We start from the raw sequence: 14,106 nt of genomic DNA on the forward strand, positions 1-14,106 counted from the left end.
AAACCTTTTCATGAACAGACTTCATGTGATTCCATTTGACTCCGTAGCTAGTGAAGGTCATGTTACACTTGGAGCAGACATGCTGGTCAGCCTTGGGGGGTTTGTTTCTTTGATAATATTCGGGGAAAACGCGAGAAAACTGATGCTGCTGTTCGTTCATCCTGTTTAGTTCAACACCCATGTTACCATGGTAACTGGTGAAACCACGGACACCTGCAAGTAACAAAAAGTCCTTTGTCGAATCCATGTAAACATAAAATGTCAACGCCTGAGAACAACCAGTATTGATTATCTGGCCAAACAGATTCCATGAGGTGTAAAAGGCAAATTAGTGGTGAACATTATATGAATGGATCACTGAAAATCAGTGACACCAGGTGTTGGGGAAAAGGGTGAGCATGACCTGCTCTACCAGCAGAACCCGGCACTCACACATTTTGCATAAAAAAGTGATTTTTTGTTTGTTGCCTAATGCCGCATAGCAACTGCCTGAAATACCTATAAGATGAGACACCCGTTTAAAATGTTGAAGGACAGCGAGTTGGCCTAATTGCCATTACACTGAATGTACTTCAGGTGAGGTGAAATGGGGTTTAACGTCGCGTCCAAGATTATTGCACTTATATAGCGACGTGCATGTACGTGTGTGTGTTTGTGTGGCTGCTTGTACTAGTCCCTACTGATGCTGATTTGTAGTGCTAGCCCACTGAGATACCATGCCACAGTTTAACATGAATACCCCACTCAGACAGAGCATACTGACTCCGAGGCAACCAGTCAAGTTTTAGCCCCTTTATGCCGAGCGCCAGACAGGGTAACAACAAGTACCATCTTTTAACGTCTTTTGGTATGACCTGGACCAGACAATCGAGTGATTGATATCATGAGCATTGATTACAGCAGGCATGGGATGCTTAAGACCTATTCTGCCCCAGATCTTCACAAGTCTTGTACATGTACAGATCCCATGAGTATTTCAACTTTAACATCAGCAGTTCTGACAAGGTGCCCTTGATTCTTATGCATAATTTGGAACACTTGTTTTCGTCATAAAGTCTGATGAATACTGAAGCAATGATCGATGAAAGTAAAAGAAGTTTATCATATAAAGGATAGTGTTATCATATAAAGGATAGTGTCATCATATTATGGCTAGTGTTATCATATTATGGCTAGTGTTATATAATGGCAAGTGTTATTTTAAGGATAGTGTTATATAATGGATAGAGTTATCATATTATTGCTAATGTTATCATATAATGGCTAGTGTTTTATTTAAAGGATACTGTTATCATATAATGGATAGTGTTATCATATAATGGATAGTGTTATCATATAATGGATAGTGTTATCATATAATGGATAGTGTTATCATTCCCAGACAAACAATCCTAATCTGGACTTCAAACCGCCTCCATGGTCTAGTGGATACAACACAAGTGGAAGGTTGTCAGGGTTACAAGAACTAGGGGTACACTAAGGCATAGAGTTTACCCAGAATTACATCAGCAAGTCAGAGTGAGTGAGTGAGTGAGTGAGTTGGGTTTAACGCCGCTTTTAACAGTATTCCAGTCATATCGCGGCGTGTCAGCTTCATGTGGGAGGAAAGGCCGAAGTGATGCAGGTCTCAGACGTTTACCACTTTGGTGAAACCCACGAGCACGGGCATGGTGCTGACAAACCTAGAAACATAATCGGGGTGAACCGGGATTCGAACCCACAATCATAGGTTTCTGGCGTGCCCAAGGGACGCAACTCTCCACAGCGAATCGTGGCGCCTTAGACGACTGGGCCACCCGTGCCCCCTCAGCAAGTCAGAAACGTACATGCTATTGAGTGAGTTGGATTTAACGCCTCTATGAACGGTATTCCAGTTACATCATGACGACGTCAGCTTATTGTGGGAGGAAAGCATGAAGTGATGCAGGTCTCAGACGTTCACAACTTTGGTGAAACCCACGTGCACGGGTAAGGTGCTGACAAACCTAGAAACATGATCGGATCGAATCAGGATTCAAACTCAGAATCATAGGTTTCTGGAATGCCAAAGATTAGTGAGTCAACTAGGTTTTAAGAAAGACAATGCTCCCATTTTGTGTGAATCGAAAAACCGATGTGCAAACCTTTGTAAGAATCCGCTACACGGATTCATACAGTTTGCACATCGGTTTTTCAATACATACCTCAATGAACCGAAAAAAAATACACAGTCAATGCTTATAATTAAATTCGACAACGTAAAACATGTTTTATCTACAATAGTTTAATCACAAACAGTTGCATATATCAAAACAGACAAAAATGACGAGATTGATAAACATTCCAGGTGTAGGAATACATACTGTGGCATGACATGAATCAGGTGATCGTTTAATTTATGCACATAACTTGACACGCCTACACAGTCAGTAGCCAATCAACGGAGAGTAGGATCAAAACAATGTTCATTTGACCTGTCAATTAAGGCAAGAGGCGAAAAGAACTGCAACAGTCAGACTGTAACGAACTGGAAGAAATATGTTCAGGAGAAGGCGGCTGTTTCAAATAACATGGTCAGTTACTGCCAGATTCAAACATTACTTCCCTAATTACGGCAAAACACAGTTGGAAAATTGCTAGTTAGAAATGAAACCCGAAGACATGAAAGTTGAACCGAGGCGAGCGGGAAAAGAACAGGTGAGCGAGCCTGCACGTTTGCTGTTTCATACATTCTCGGCCTTCGGTTTCAAAGGGTAGTTCCGACAATGAATATGCATGAAAGTCGCTAAATGACCTGTGCATGACGATACACGTGAGCAGAAAGGGAATTCCCTCGACTGTAATACTGGGATTCCCCGACATTCCGCAGTAATAAAAGTAGTGCGCCTCGGTGGGCGTGGCTTAATTTTTTACATTCATTAGGAAATGAATGCAATAACACGGAACATATTCAGCTAATCAGAATGCAGGAATTTAAGTGAACACAACGAAAATTTAATTATTATCCTTGTGAAGTTAATGTAACTGTTAACTTTTAGATTGAGTGAGTGAGTTGGGTTTAACGCTGCTTTTAACAGTATTACAGTTATATCAGCTTAATGTGGGAGGAAAGCCCCAAGCGATGCAGGTCTCGAACGTTTACCACTCGGTGAAACCCACGAGCACGGGTATGGTGCTGACAAACCTAGAAACATAATAAGGGTGAATCGGTATTCGAACCCACAATCATAGGTTTCTGGCATGTCCAAGGGACGCAACTCTGCCCCGCGAATCGCGGCGCCTTAGACGACTGGGCCACCCGTGCCCCCACTTTTAGATTAAGACAGTGACAAAATGAGCGTTAGTGGACATAAAATCTGGGACTGACACGAATCAAACATGCTTGGACCGGGATTGGACTGATAGACGTACACCTTGCAACAATCACAACCCAGGACAACCCTTTGATAGTCGCCAAACCCCATTACGAGTCACCTTCATCTAGAAACTGTACTGAGAAACGCAGGGCAGAACTTCTTGTGATGCACCAGACTGGACTGGTACACGTACACCTTGCCACAAACACAGGCAAAGGACACCTTCTCGTGCACAGACCGGATGTGGTGGCGCCGGGCACCACTGGTGGAAAATGTCTTGTGACAATGAAAGCACTTATGGGTCCCTACTCCTGTGTCGGAGGTTCTAGCATGCCTAGTTTGGCCATACACAGACGAGTTGGAATACTGAATCTGACCCTGTGACAGGCTGCCTTCACCAATAGCTTTCAAACCAAGTAAACCTGAAAACAACAAAAACACATTTTCTACTCGGAATCCATCTCATGTTCAAGCGAATGTGTAATGGTTCAAGCCTGAAAGTCAACAGGTTCTGTTCATAATTATTATGAAAAATTTTAATTCCAGATTAAGGGCCTCCATTGATTTAAATACAATAGGCGCAATGTAGTCAGCTTGTGGTAAAAGCATTCGCTTGCCACTCTGAAGGCCAAGTTTGATTCCCCACATGGGTACAATGGGTGAATATTGCTAAAAGTGACATAACACAATCCTCACTCACTTAATTATCACAGGAGAGAGAAGACTTCAAGGATCTCATTAAATCTATTAATTTTGAACTCTGTGAAACCTAATCCTCTTCTAATCTAATCCAAATCAAAATAAGAGATGCTTGGGTTCTTGAGCTAATCAGAGGTCAGCTTTCTAAAATGATTCGGTTTAACTTCTTGACCACCTTGATTCGGACATTTTGATCTTTGCTAAAGAACACTGCAGAGGACAAACATACCCTCCGTGGTACATCCATTTGAGTGTAGATACAATGGTGCTCAGAGTGAGTGAGTGAGTTTGGTTTTACGCCGCTTTTAGCAATATTCCAGCAATATCACGGCGGGGGACACCAGAAATGGGCTTCACACATTGTACCTATGTCGGGAATCGAACCCGGGTCTTCAGAGGGACAAACGAACGCTTTAACCACTAGGCTACCCGACCGCCCCTCAATGGTGCTCAGAAACGACAGGGTGTATCAAATATTTCCAAAATAATAGCTCAGCTTTATGTTTTTGTATCTAAAATCCCTCGATTATATTCTTTATTGAGATTCAGAAATAAGACATGCCGAGCTGAATGCTTCACTCACTTGTACAGAGACTTAAGAAGGCTTGATGGCGGGGTTGTCAGATCGTTAGGCACAGAGGTATAGTACCGGAATTGTTTTCTACAGCATCTAGCAGTGTCATGGTCACAGGAATTTATCTGAGATTCCAAACAATGTCCTCTTGTCAGGCAAATAAGGGAAAATTGTTATCTTATTCAAAATAGGGATTTTTCCAACAGTTCTTAATTTCCTTAATTCAGAGGTATTTTAACATTAAATGTGTTTTATGTGAACAATTGACTTGCCTTTGTATGTGTTTGTGATGGGTGCACCTGTGGGGTATGGTATCACTATCAAACTGTGATTCATAACATGTGCTTATGACTTTGTCGTACAATGGACTCAGCTTTCAGTAGGAATTTCTTTTGATTTGGAAAGGTTTTTTGTTGTTGTTGTTTTTTACATATAAAATTCACAAGCAACATGCTAAATGCTTTATTGAACATATTAATCAATATTACACAATTGTTCTCATCCATATCACAAATACCAATGAACACAATGGGTAATAACTGCCACAGATTACCAACAACAGAGTAGTATGAGGTGAGATGAGGTGAGGTGAGGTGAGGTGAGGTGAAATTGGGTTTAACATCGCGTCAAAGATTATTGCACTAATATAGTGACAAGTGTGTGTGTGTGTGTGTGTGTGTGTGTGTGTGTGTGTGTGTGTGTGTGTGTGTGTGTGTGTGTGTGTGTGTGTGTGTGTGTTTAAAGTGCTAGCCCACTGAGATACCATGCCACAGTTTAACATGAATATCCCACTCAGACACAGAATACTGACGCCGAGCCGAGTCCGAAGCCCAGTAAAATTCTGTTCGGTCAAGTAAGGTCAGTTACTAATACTTCATATATTAACACTAAAATCTACTGAAAATAATGCTTTGATTCATGTTCCGGTTAGTGGACTCAAAAAGATTTTGGCACAGGCTGCATCAGGCCACACTATTTTAGTTTCATGTTTCACTAGTTTATTCAGCTTTTCCACACAAGGTAAGTCGAAATCAAAATAAACGTCAATCATTTATTCATTTATTTATATGCAAGTCATTCTGACATAGAGGTAAAACTGCAGGTGTCCTCTTGAATCACTGATAGTGATGTAGACATGGCACACATAATAAACGTAAATATTTTTATGCTTAATTTATTTCTTCGGCCAGCTGCTTTTCAGTAGAGGCAGCGGGCCCATGAAATGAAAAATAAGAAATGTGACCTTCTTTGGTGCAGCATTACAATCAAATCAATTCAGTCTTAAACTGACCTGCAAGAATCTGACTGAAGAGCCAGAATGGGAGTAAACAGCCCTTGTCTTGGAGTGAGTGAGGTTGATTTTACGCCGCTTTTAGCAATATCACGGCGGGGGACACCCGAAGTGGGCTTCACACATTGTACCCAGGTCTTCGGATGCTTCAACCACTAGATACCCGACCGCCACCCCTTGTCTTGGAAGCGGTACTTCTCTAAAACCATGAGTGGAGACAATCACATCTGATGACAACAGATGCTACACATGACTTCGGCAGCCCTATAAGGTCTCTCATCCTCACTCATCAACGTAGCTGTCCGACTTCAGGAATGATTAATTTACTTGGTCATTAGCCATGTGTAGGGTACATCCAATGAGCCCTGTATTCGCACATGTAACTGATCATGGTTGGTTGGTTGGTTTGATGTTTTACGCCGCACTCAGCAATATTCCAGCTATATGACGGCGGTCTGTAAATAATAGAGTCTGGACCAGACAATCCAGTGATCAATTTCATGAGCATCGATCCACGCAATTGGGATCGATGACATGCATTAACCAAGTCAGCGAGACTGACCACCCGATCCCGTTAGTCACCTTTTACCTCAAGCATAGTCGCCTTTTAAGGCAAGCATGGGTTGCTACCATTCCATATCAGCAACAATTTCCACGATCAGCAGGTTCCAGCAGACTGTAACCGATTGATCCGTAGAATCAGTTTTCATTTGTCCTAATATGCAGAAGAATGACATACTTTTCTCTGTGGCACATACATCTCATCATGGGACTCTTTAGGGTAGGACACAGGATTGCCACGTTTGCAGATCTCTTTCTCAGCTTAAGTGGAGATGAAATGTGATTTCCTCATGTACAAACTACACAGGTGATAGTACAGCAACTACTGACTATTGTTGATTGTCTTGAATTAATGTCAACAGATAACAGGCCACAGCTGGTTACGGCAACTGAGGTTACCTCCAAAGGACATCACATATCCCCTATTCAATGATGACATAAAGATGGGGAAGTCAAAAACATATATACAAGATGCATACTCAAGTTAAGTCATTGTAAATGTAATGAATAAGAAATTAATTGTCAGCGAAACAAAGCACAGCCTGCTTCCATGAAGATCACAAGGTTCTTCCATTGCCACAGTGACTTCCTTTTCCATTACCAATAAGTAAGAGATCTTTGACGAGTCATCAATATTTCTTGCAGCTAAAAACTGTTATTCGTCACTGAATTTCCATGAACTAAAGTCAAATCTAAGTCTCCAAGACACATGTACAGAGGTAGAAACTAACATTTTTAGTCACAAGTCTTTATAAAGATAACATAAAGCAACACCCTAAAAAATGGCAGATTTCTACTGGTCCTTATGGTACCTGAACTATTTGCCAGTTTGGCAAGGACTACAGGACTAGTGCCAGTTTCTAACGCTGATTTACACTGTCAGAATGATCAGAAATACCTGTCCGCAAAAAGACACTCAGTCTTAGTCTCTGAAGTGTAATGCTCCAAAAGGGATACGCTCACACTGGAAGTGTACAATATTCCTCAGTCCAAACTTGACATCTCCGTTACCATGGGGAGGAGACCACCACACACATTGGGCAAGTCTTCCTGTGAAACGACAAACTTGACATCTCCGTTACCATGGGGAGGAGACCACCACACACATTGGGCAAGTCTTCCTGTGAAACGACAAACTTGACATCTCCGTTACCATGGGGAGGAGACCACCACACACATTGGGCAAGTCTTCCAGTGAAACGACAAACTTGACATCTCCGTTACCATGGGGAGGAGACCACCACACACATTGGGCAGTCTTCCTGTGAAATGACAAAATTGACATCTCCGTTACCATGGGGACGAGACCACCACACACATTGGCCAAGTCTTCCTGTGAAACGACAAACTTGACATCTCCGTTACCATGGGGAGGAGACCACCACACACATTGGGCAGTCTTCCTGTGAAACGACAAACTTGACATCTCCGTTACCATGGGGAGGAGACCACCACACACATTGGGCAAGTCTTCCTGTGAAACGACAAACTTGACATCTCCGTTACCATGGGGAGGAGACCACCACACACATTGGGCAAGTCTTCCTGTGAAACGACAAACTTGACATCTCCGTTACCATGGGGAGGAGACCACCACACACATTGGGCAAGTCTTCCTGTGAAACAACAAAACTGGACATCTCCGTTACGATGGGGAGGAGACCACCACACACATTGGGCAAGTCTTCCTGTGAAACGACAAACTTGACATCTCCGTTACGTTGGGGAGGAGACCACCACACACATTGGGCAAGTCTTCCTGTGAAACGACAAACTTGACTGATACACATACACCTTCCCACAAACACACGAAAAGGAGACTTTTTTATGAATGGACTGAATATGGTTCCACCTTGCCCCGTGACTCGAGAAAGTCTTGTCACAGTGGAAGCATGGATGGCTCCCTATACACCCCTCTGGATTTGTTTGGGGGCCGGGGATTCTGCCTGCAGCCACAAGTGTAAAGGAAGCTGGATCTTTCAATCGGATGCCCCCAATTGGACCAAGGTACCTTGAACCATGAAAACCTGAAATCAACAAAAGGCTTTTTTTCCAATCCATTCACTTGGAAGACAACAGTATTGAAATGAATCTTGAATACACAGGACGCAAGCAGAATACCTGAAATTGGGATTGTTTTCTCGGATCCATTTTACGAAAAACAGAATCAAAATGAGTCATACCTTGGCGCTTATCCCTGCTTACTATTCCATTAGTCGTACAACTAGTTCAGTATATCATTACCTACGAGGGCAAACATAAGGGGGTTCATAAAAATCAAACGTGCCCTACCTGAGGTCATATCACGTCACGAGTCATCCGGATGACACTGTTGATGTCATTCGAATCTTATTGTGACGTGAGGTTGGAATGATGTCATACTAGAAACTACGTCATAGCTGAAGAATTTTGACGTCATTCAACAAATTGTGGTTCCGCTGCTGTTGCGACTTGCTGTCCTGATAGGTAAACACTAAAATTTCTCTCTGTATGTACACATCATCTCCTTCAGTAATAAATAGAACATTATATTCATGTTCACAACACTCGTGCTGAAATTCCAGTATTTAGGCACTCGACCTTCAACAGGTGAAACAAACAGACCTTCCTTTAGTCAAAGACTCGGACATAAAATTGTTGTGTCACATCATATCGGGTACGTGATTTCTACTGCTACTGATACTATCGAGGCAGGCCATCCCTTAGTCAAAGACTCGGACATATAGCTGTCAGATCACATCATATAGGGTACATGATTTCTTCTGCTATTGACACTATCAATGCAGGCAGGCCATTCCTTAGTCAAAGACGTAATCTACACATCAAGCCGACATCGTAACAGACTGTCTTGCCCAGTAAATGATTTCCTGTGACAACACATCACTGGAGTACACAGACCTCCTCATACTCTAAACTCAAGTTCCTTCAAGATGGAGGTGGAGCCACACACATGAAACAGGTTTTCTTGTGATTCAGAAGACTGGACTGATAAACGTAGACCTTTCCACACACACAGATAAATTTCACTTTCTGATGAATGGAGCGCACATGATTTGTCCGAGCACCTGGCCCTGAAAACACCTTATCACAGTAGAGACATGGAAAGGTTTCTGATGCCGAGGGCAGGACCCCGAGTCCGTATTGCCAGTCACATTCACGTTCCACCATTGTGTTGCCATGTCTATTGATATGGGAACTGCTTAAACCCTGGCCATCTGAAAGTAACAAAAAAGCTTGTTCTATTCCCAAGAGTGGAATATGACAACACTCTCATCAATGGATGCTGCCAACATGAGCCTTGTGCAGATCGCAAAACACCAAAACATGCACCACTGAATGGCTATCTGATCACAAACTTTCAGTTACTGATCTCATAAAAGAAATCTTCCAAATGCCCTCATCATTGAAGAAATATTTAACATGCTGGCCCTCGGATATCCAGTCGTGGCACACACAGTCTGTGAGCACCGATTCCAACCCACAGTCCTAGGATCCTGGTATGCCAAAGGGACAAAACTCAGCGAATTGTGGGGCCATACTGGGCCATGCACCCATACCCTACAAGAAATCCTAAATATCTACTTTGAGCAATGTCTCAAGCATGTTCAACAAAAGTTTCTGCCCACCAGCTAAATTAAAACTGATCCAGAAACTAACTTCAAATGAATGCCTAGATTGTGTCATGGAAATGGCGAAGAAATCCATGCTGTTCTCATCAAAGGATGTAAATATCAAGCGTCCAGATTAAGCACCAAGGAAGAGAAAATTTGACGATTTTCGTAAAATCCACTAACCTATTTTTGTTATTGTCATTGTACGTAATCGGAAAATTATTTCAAAAAGAATTTTAAATATTATCTGGCATCACCCATTTCCCTAACAGTGCCTTTCCGCTCAGTATCATGAGAAAATACCAGCAAATACATTCTTTTCGAAACTTAATATGAACAACAGGTGCGACAAATCGTTCAATCTTTGGTATCATGAGAAAGCGGACTTCAATAATATGATAGTCACCTCCCCTGGTGTATTTTCGTAGCTGTTGTGTGCGATTTTATTGGATAGAAATTGGTTTCTAGTGACGCTTGCAAGGATCATGATTGGTCAAATTCAAGCATGTGACCTTCAAATCAATAAAATTACAGCAATGGATACCACCTTAGTGTATGATAAATTCCTATATTAACCATATGGAACTTTGTGGACATATCGTGCTAGGTTACGAGCTGTGACATAGATTTCTCATGCATATATTTTGGCATTAAACATCAGTGGCCAGTGTACCGGCCTGTGGTGTTGAAAGAGTTAACACCTTTGGAATTTTAAGATGTGAAATCATCCATGTCCATTGTCCCTTTTGCCACCATTTTCATTTATCATGTTCAGCTTTGGTAACTTAAAACGTTTGGACTTACTCTACAGGTTTCATATTGAAAAGTCTCAGTAAGGATACTGTTTTCAAACGCTCAGTCGATTTGCAGACAGAAACCCAGACTGCATCACAAAAGACGGAATGAACAACAAAACTTCTTTTTTAATGCAATAAAATCCATTTGCCATACAAGGTAGTGTGCATGATTTGTTTTGTTTTCAGTTTTCATAATCACACACACCTTCATTAATTTTAGCTGAACGGGCCCGGAACTGTGGTTGGTTATTAAAAACCATATGGTCAGCACACTTAAAGTTTCATCACAGTGAATCAAATGTTATTTAATGGTGAGACCAGAGAAGATCCGGGGTAGAATAGGTCTCAAGCAACCCATGTTGCCGTAAGAGGCGATCATGCTTGTTGGAAGAGGCGACTAAGGGGGTCAGGGTGGTCAGGCTCGCTGACTTGGTTGATGCATATCATCGTATCCCAATAGCGTGGATCGATGCTCATGATGTCAATCACTGGATTGTCTGGTCCAGACTCAAATATTTACAGACCTCCGTCATATAGCTGGAATATTGCTGAGTTCGGCATTACACAAACAAACAAAAATATTTCATGGTGAATGGAATCGCTTGTGGGGTGATATCAGCGATATCATAGCGATATTGCTTGTGGCATCTGATCAAGTTCCACATCAGTGATGGAGTCAGGACGATGACGACGACAAACACTGAACACAGGACTTCTTGTGAAACAACAGACTTGACTTGTACACGTACACCTTGCCACATACACAAGGAAAGGACATGTTTTCGTGAATAGATTTGGTATGGTTCCAGAGCGCCCCCTGACTGGCAAATGCTTTGTTGCACTGAGAGCAGGGATGACTCCCCTTGGTCGGCTCAGTGTTTGGGTAACGCTGGCCACGGACCATATTGTAATCCATGTTAGAATACTGCGCTTGTCCGCATGCAGCTGTACTAGGATCGGGGAAATAGTTGTCATTGAAATCTGAAAACAACAAAAAAGCTGTTTCTATTCTTGGTTGGTTGGTTGGTTGTTTTACAATGCACTCAGCAATATTCCAGCTATATGATGGCGGTCTGTAATGTGAATATCATGCTATTTATAGCCAACCAGGAAATACTACAGAATCTGAGTAAGCTGGATCTTCGATAATTTGTTATTATTCATGTATTTTTACAAAGGTATAACTAGTAATGTATCATATGTATCATGATACAGGGGATGTAAATCAATGTATCGTATCGTGAGGCTCATATCGCGATATGAATCAAAACTGTATCGCTGTACAGTTACACCACTGATAAAAACACACCATTTTAGCATTGAATCAATCCATATTTTGTCTATTATAATGATCTCAGAAGTGCAGTATTGATTAATACACAACACACCAGTCGTGAGTGACATCACTCTGCTTGCAGCTCACTGCTCATACGTAGTGGACGCTCCATAAAAAAGTTTCAGTTATATTTACGGTTTATTAAGATGATGATAATGCAAACGAGAAAAGATGAAAGAACATTTATTAACATTCACATGAATAAAAGTTCTGCACTTAACTGGAGTACGAGAAACGTATGAGGAATTACCATCAGGCAGCAAAAACACATAGCTTTCAAGGTAATCAAAACATCAATACCGTATTCGACGTAATAAGCGCCCAGGGCGCTCTCAAAATTAGAAATAGGAGGCTCTTATTAGAATATTATTTTGGTGAAAAAAACGGGTTGAAAGATAATTTCGTGGTTTATGCCGACAGTCTGAAATGTTTATGTACGACAAATATATTTTTCCAGCATTTAATTGCCCATAATTAAGGGTGCATATAACACACAAGTGCGTGTTATTCGCAAAAAAATAAGTAGTGTACATTGATCAATCGGCAGGGGTGCCAACTGGGATTGTTCACTAGTCAATATATTAGCAAATATCGCCGTGGGCGCTTATTAGAGCTGGGCGCTTATTACGTGGAATACGGTATGTCCAATATCAATTTCCCATCACAAGTCACGAAATGTTGGTACAAATAGTACACCTAATTATGGAATGTTTATAGAAAATGATTTTTCCATGAATAATGTCCTTTTGAATGAGTGAGTGAGTGAGTATGGTTTTATGCCACTTTTAGCAATATTCCAGCAATATCACGGCCGGGGACACCAGAAATGGGATTCACACATTGTACCCATGTCGGGAATTGAACCCAGGTCTTGAGCGAACGCTTTAACCACTAGGCAACCTGATCGCCCCCTTTTGAATGACATTAATCATCTTCTCATGACAAAGTGAGCACATCCTGTTGAATATGTAGTCAACATCATGACCTGATTGTTCCACTCCAAAATGAAAACGCTCAAACAGAACGATGAGAATCCCATGTGCAGCAGTTCAATAGGCACTTCTTTGACCCCCTTCACTCAAAGCTGTCGCAAATTCACAAATTATTAAGTTGGTGCCACACACATGGGGCAAAACTTCTTGTGGTACCCTAAACCAGATTCGTAGATATACACCTTCCCACAAACACAGGAGAAGGTCACTCTGTCGTGAATGGACTTGATGTGATTCCGCCGGGAACTGTAACTAGCATAGGCTTTGTGACAGTATGGGCAGGGGAACTTGCCCACAGGCGGTACAGAGGGGTCATGGTCCTGATAAGTGGGTCCACTTGACCCCACATGAGATCCTTGAATCATTCCTCCGTGTCCTTGACCTACGCCATGGGAGTGTTTGTCATGAGGGTCTGAAAACAACAGGAAGAGACTGATCCAGTTCTGGTATTTTTATTTCCAACTCATATTTTTAACACACAAAGAATACATATTAAGTTTTGTTTGTTTGTTTGTTTGTTTAATGCCGCACTCAGCAGTATTCCAGCTATATGACGGCGGTCTGTAAATAATTGAGTCTGGACCAGACAATCCAGTGATTGACATCATGAGCATCGATCCACGCAATTGGGTTTCTGTGGTGTGGTGTGGTGTGGTGTGGTGTGGTTTGGTGTGGTGTGGGTTTGTTCGTTTGTTGTTTTACGCCGCACTCAGCAATATTTCAGATATACAATGGCGGTCTGTAAACAATTGAATCTGGACCAGACAATCCAGTGATTGACATCATGAACATCGATCCAAGCAATAGGGATACGATGACATGCATCAACCAGTCAGTCTGTCAGTCACCTCTTACGACATCAACAGGGTGAGCTTGGTGTGGGAGTAACCACTTAGTGATGAATGTCTTT

The 14,106-nt window shown here is 41.9% G+C and overlaps 1 protein-coding gene across 6 annotated transcripts in view; it reads right to left on the bottom strand.

Moving 5' to 3' along the window:
* Positions 1-14,106, bottom strand: part of LOC139449102 (zinc finger protein 629-like) — a 61,252-nt gene that overhangs the window by 21,179 nt on the left and 25,967 nt on the right. The window contains exons 2-3 of one of the 6 annotated variants that reach the window (XM_071230587.1): positions 3,454-3,757; positions 141-213 (exon numbers count right to left, since the gene is read on the bottom strand). The exons of 4 other annotated variants lie outside the window; for them this stretch is intronic. In XM_071230587.1, the coding sequence (XP_071086688.1) occupies positions 3,456-3,757 (302 nt within the window). In that variant the 3' untranslated portion in view covers positions 141-213; positions 3,454-3,455. Of the gene's footprint in view, positions 1-140; positions 214-3,453; positions 3,758-7,847; positions 8,488-14,106 lie in introns of those variants that run through there. One more of the 6 variants, XM_071230583.1, reaches the window with a different exon arrangement.

The sequence above is a fragment of the Haliotis cracherodii genome, unplaced genomic scaffold (assembly GCF_022045235.1).
Source record: "Haliotis cracherodii isolate W230 unplaced genomic scaffold, xgHalCrac1.p SCAF_7, whole genome shotgun sequence".
Taxonomy (NCBI): domain Eukaryota; kingdom Metazoa; phylum Mollusca; class Gastropoda; order Lepetellida; family Haliotidae; genus Haliotis; species Haliotis cracherodii.